This window comes from Anarrhichthys ocellatus, unplaced genomic scaffold (genome assembly GCF_004355925.1).
Source record: "Anarrhichthys ocellatus isolate YVR2014 unplaced genomic scaffold, GSC_Weel_1.0 scaffold206, whole genome shotgun sequence".
In the NCBI taxonomy this organism is placed as follows: Eukaryota; Metazoa; Chordata; class Actinopteri; order Perciformes; family Anarhichadidae; genus Anarrhichthys; species Anarrhichthys ocellatus.
The window spans coordinates 183,961-189,613 of record NW_022280236.1 but is presented as its reverse complement, the minus strand read 5'-3'; the positions used below and the strand labels follow the sequence as shown (position 1 = coordinate 189,613).

The following is a 5,653-nucleotide window of genomic DNA, read 5'->3' as shown; positions in this document are numbered from 1 at the left end:
TTTATCATTTATTTATCATTTAACATTTAACATTTATCATTTATCATATAACTTTGGATTCTTTTGTTTAATGAAAAACATGATTATATTTCTCAAAGCATGAAATAAAGTTTTGTTTCAGTAACATAAGTGAGAATCAGGTGCTGCATCAGCATTATTATTGAAGGATTTCATGTATTTTACATTAATTATCAATAATTAACAATAATTAATTCGTTTTTAGTTTAGTCTCAAGTCTAGGACATTCTGTGGGACACCATAACACATTTTGGGATTAACTAATCAAATTGCATTTTGTATCATGTGGATACAAAAGAAAAGATATAATAAGGAGCGTAGTGCTATTTGTTTAATTATTTTAAGCACAAAATCGTTATTATTGTTCATGATGGTCATTTTCAGATACAGATGTGTTGAGCATCTCGTTTTCACACATTTATCTGCATCAGTGGTGACGTCCTCTCGTCTCTTCACATCCACAGGTCTTTAACACGACTACAGCAACACATTTAGTGATGGAAGGTTCTGCCTTAACTGACCGTCTTTCAGCCGTTATATTAATCACAGACGAGTAGGACTGAGTCTGATCCATCAGCCACATGAGACGTTTTCAGTTTTATTCCATAACGGTCTCATTTTAATGAATAAATAACTGTGAATTTAAATTTCTTGTTTTGTACAATTTAACACAATTTAACTTCCAAAAAACAACATTTTGTCCCTTTAATCTGAGATTAAGGGACTTCCTGACCTTTCATCAGCAAACACCCCATTTCAGCTGGTCCAAGCAAAGCCAGCGTGGGGGGGCTGAGCTCATCCTCATCATCCTCATCATCACCATCATCATCGTCATTAAAGCGCCTTAAACAAGCTAAAATCTGTAGCTACATGTTCAAATCCCTGATCTGCCTCCTCAATCCCCCCCCCAGGCCGCTAATCTGCCTCTGATTGGGTCTCTGAGGGAGTTTGCAGCGACTGGATTCCACATCCAAACTGAGGATGTGTGGTTTCTGAGGCGGACTGGATCTCAAAACCAGGTCTCAGGACTGTGAGGTGCTCCATCATTTCTGATTTAAAGATGTGGTCTAAACATGTCACAGTGATTTGAAGATGACAAACAAGAGGAGGAGGATCCTACCAGTTATAAGGAAGCTTCCCGTCTCTTTCAAACGAAGCGAAATTTACAAAAGTCTCGGCGCCGCACTCTCTGAAACAGAAAACACCGACAAACAGTTTGAGGAAGTCAGAAATATTTGATGACTGAGCAGCAAATAGAGGAAGTGAGCTGTGGTGAAAATAACTGGAAACTGATATATATATATATATATATATATAAAAAGGGACGATAACAGTTTCAGAATTGTGTTGAAAATAATTTGCTAAAATATTTTTGAACTATTTGATAGTTAGGTGTTCTAAGTCCCCATAAACCGCATTCTGAGTCCCAATAAAACACATTCTTAGTCCCCATAAACCACATTCTCAGTCCCCATAAAACATATTCTCAGTCCACATAAAACATTCTCAGTCCCCATAAAACACATTGTCATTCCCCACGAACCACATTCCCATTCCCCATAAAACATTCTCAGTCCCCATAAAACACATTCTCAGTCCCCATAAAACACATTCTAAGTCCACATAAAACATTCTCAGTCCCTATAAACCACATTTTACGTCCCCATAAAACACATTCTCAGTCCCCTTAAAACACATTCTCAGTCCCTATAAACCACATTTTACGTCCCCATAAACCACATTTTACGTCCCCATAAACCACATTCTCAGTCCCCATGAACCACATTTTACGTCCCCATAAAACACATTCTCAGTCCCCATGAACCACATTTTACGTCCCCATAAAACACATTCTCAGTCCCCATAAAACACATTCACCATATAACAGAAGGACTAAAGCAAATAAATCCACCATAAATCCTGCCCATATGCTCTAATCTGCTAACAGCCTCTTTAAATACCTCCAGATGTTTTGATGAAGACATACATTGAGAGCCAGATGTTTTCGTCACTGTCACACTAACATGTAGATTTATATAATAGTGATAAAACACTGCTGGGTGTTAACACTCAGATCAATAATGTAGAAGTTATTCATGGTGGTTATTTTCACAACAAGAGGAAGTCGTTTCTGTGTCACAGAATTTTTTTTATATTTTAAGAACTAGGAAGTTGTTCCTGAAAGATATAACAGTCCAACAGTGTTCATACCAACATGTTTTAGTTGAAAATAGCTCTGTTGAAACTATTAAACACATTCTGAGTCCCCATAAACCACATTCTCAGTCCCCATAAACCACATTCTGGGTCCCCATGAACCACATTCTCAGTGATTCTCAGTCCCCATAAACCACATTCCTGATGATGATTATGATCGTGATGAAGGTGTTTGAGTACCTGGTCATCTGCAGGTGCTTCTTTCGGAGAACCAGCAGGAACAGAATCAGCAGGCTGATGAGGAGGATGCTGAGGACGGCCAGAGCCGAGATGGCGGCTACGGTCGGGTTCATCTCTTTAGCTGCAGACACAAACAACAACAACAACAACAACAACAACAACAACAATAACCTCATATTAAAAAGACAAACCTTTATTCATAATTATCTTGTTTACTTGTTGTCTTAATAAATTCAGTATAAAGATCATTTCCACAGCTCTAACTCCATAGATTTATATCACTTCTACATGTTAGGCTACTATCAATGAAATGTAATACTTTCACAATAAAAGCCTTCCAGCTGTTCAAAGGACACAACACCTCCCTTTCTAAACAGGCTTTTAATGTGAAACACCTGCAGGAAGTGTTGAGTTTTACTCACAGCAGCTTGGTAGAGATTTAAAAAATCTATGAAACTGAATTCGTTAATATTTTCACATTAAAGTTCCAATAATTCACCCATTAAAATAATATAATGAAGGTATTTTAAATACGACTAAAGGATATATTAACAAAGACATTTTTTCCACTAAAATAAAAATAAAGGGACAATTGCTAAATTTTTACACCTTAATTCATCTCTTAAACTGTGTAATTAATACATTAAAATAAATAATTACTTTATCCAATAATAACCCAAACTTTTGGGTGAATCCCTGAACTTGTGCCGTAAGTGGATTCCTTAAATCTAAAAATGACGTAAAGCAAAACCCCTTAAAGCTAAAACACCTTAAACTCAGTGAGTGGAGCTCATCACAGTGAACTTTAAGGTGTTTTCAGGATTAAATAAAGACGATGAACGGACCGGCGGTGCTGATGGTGATGTGGGCCGGCTTGCTGGCGGTGCTGTAGCTGAAGCTGGTGACGGAGCAGTTGTAGGAGGACGAGGGCGTCAGACCGGAGACCGTGACCACGTGATGGCTGGAGGTCTGAGGCTCGCGAGTCTGAAGGAGACCACCAGAGACCACCAGAGACCACCAGAGACGAAGACAAACGAGACAGCAGAGACGTCCTTGTTAACCACATGGTAATATTATTATTTAATAATCACTGAGATGAAACATCAAACAGCCTCAGAAACACTTTTATTATTAAACCAACAATCTATTCTATTTGTTTTATTTGTGTTTTTATTCAGATTGAAATCTTATAAATCAAACTGTTTACTGTTTCTATTGTCTTATTGTTCTTACAATAAACAAACAAACATAAATAAATAAAGGGTAGCATCCTAATGATACTGACAATAAGTAGATAAATAAATACTGATACTCTGACAGCAACTCTTTTATTTTTTAAACTTGTCTTTTTATTCAGATTTAATCTTATAAATCAAACTGTTTACTGTTTCTATTGTCTTATTGTTCTTACAATGAATGAATGAATGAAGGGTAGCATCCTGCTGATACTCTGACACTTCAATCAGATTTAATATTATAAATCTTTATATTTCTACTCAGCGTGATTCAAACTGTCTTATTATTCTTACTATGAATACATAAAAGGGTATTATTATTATATTTGACTGTATTTATGTATTTCTCTACATCACCTCTCAATCACTTTGATATATTTGTTCTGATATATTTTCTGTCACAGTTTCGTTGAATTGATTTAACGTCTCAAAGAAAATAACGTGAGAATTAAAAAAATGAATTCTGCAGATTTCCTCTGAAAACATGAAGACATGAAGAAGAAAGAACAGGGTTAGGTCTGACGCGTTAACGTCTGTGTTTAGTGGAGATCTCATGAGGTGGTTTTACCTTCAGCTCCTTGCCGGGTCTGTTGGCCCTACAGAGGACCTGGTAGTAGTCCACCACGCCGTCCTCGGTCCACAGCAGAGTCACTGAGGAGTGGGTGGCGTTCACGGCGTACACAGACCTCGGAGCAGCCGGCTCTGCAGCCAGAAAGAAACACAAGAGCCCATGAGAGCTGGTACGAAGAGGGTGAGAGACGTTTACAGAAGTAAACGCAGCGACACGCCCAGAAGAGGAAGTGGAACACATGAGGTTTCATATTCACTTTCAGGGTGAAGGATGAAGACTCTGAGCCCATGCTGACCAGTTACAATCATGATGAAGGGACTGTGGTATTAAATCATCAAGTGATCTAGATCTGTTCATGTTCAGTCAAAGCTTCTATTGATCACCTGACTCACTGTGTTTATGAGGCTTCTTGTTCATAACTAACCTGTTTAAAATAAACCTGTCTGATGTGAAAGCTGTCCATCAACCCCTGAGGACCAGACAACAACGACAATGAGGACTCTGGACTCTGGATCGTTTGTGGTGTCACAGGATTTAATGATGGCCGACGTGTGAAGCTAAACTAGCAATACATGTGTTCTGGAAGTCCAGGACCAGGACTGAGAGGGTCAGACTGTCAGAACCTGCTGCAGTGAAATGAGAGGTTTTCTAAAGGGACTCTGGTGAAACACGACCACTTTAGTCCACAGGGGGCGCCAGATCCAACACAATGAAAAGTGTGTGTGTGTTAGTGTGTGTGCGTGTCTGTCTCTGTGTGTGTGTGTGTGTGTGTGTGTGTGCATGTCTGTGTGTGTGTGTGTGTGTGCGTGTCTGTCTCTGTGTGTGTGTGTGTGTGTGTGTGTACTGACCCAGCTTGATGATGGTGGGTATAGAGGTGTTCCTGCTGCGTTCTGTACAGGCCGTCACCGTCAGGTTGTAGATGTCTCCTGGAGGCAGAGGGAGGCTGGCCCGCATCACGTTACGAGTCACCTGACGACACACACCGGCCAATCACAGTCAAGTAAACAGGATTAACACATAACATGTAAACATAAATATTTACAGACAGACTTCCTGTTCCAGATCAAACAGAATGTTTCCAGAAGTCACGACGATTTATAACCAGAACTCCATAATAACTTCATGTGTTAAAGCTGCATTCTCTCTAGTGTCCACCAGGGGGCGACTCCTCTGGTTGTATAGAAGTCTATGAGAAAATGACTCTACTTCTCTCTTGATTTATTACCTCAGTAAACATTGTAAACATGAGTTTATGGTCTCAATCTCTCAAAAAATTAAAATTAAAATTATTAAATGAATGGCTGAATGAATGAGCTAATGAATAATGAACTAATGAATAATGAATGAATGAATAGCTGAATAAATGAAGAATGAACCAATGAATGAATTAATTAATAATGAATAATTAAATAAATGAAATAAATGAACTAAT

At 38.4% G+C, this 5,653-nt stretch overlaps 1 protein-coding gene across 1 annotated transcript in view; it reads right to left on the bottom strand.

Moving 5' to 3' along the window:
* Positions 1–5,653, bottom strand: part of ptpro (protein tyrosine phosphatase receptor type O) — a 40,890-nt gene that overhangs the window by 13,675 nt on the left and 21,562 nt on the right. The window contains exons 6-10 of the mRNA XM_031878852.1: positions 5,070–5,211; positions 4,219–4,352; positions 3,261–3,399; positions 2,416–2,536; positions 1,139–1,207 (exon numbers count right to left, since the gene is read on the bottom strand). Of these exons, the coding sequence (XP_031734712.1) occupies positions 1,139–1,207; positions 2,416–2,536; positions 3,261–3,399; positions 4,219–4,352; positions 5,070–5,211 (605 nt within the window). The remainder of the gene's footprint in view (positions 1–1,138; positions 1,208–2,415; positions 2,537–3,260; positions 3,400–4,218; positions 4,353–5,069; positions 5,212–5,653) is intronic.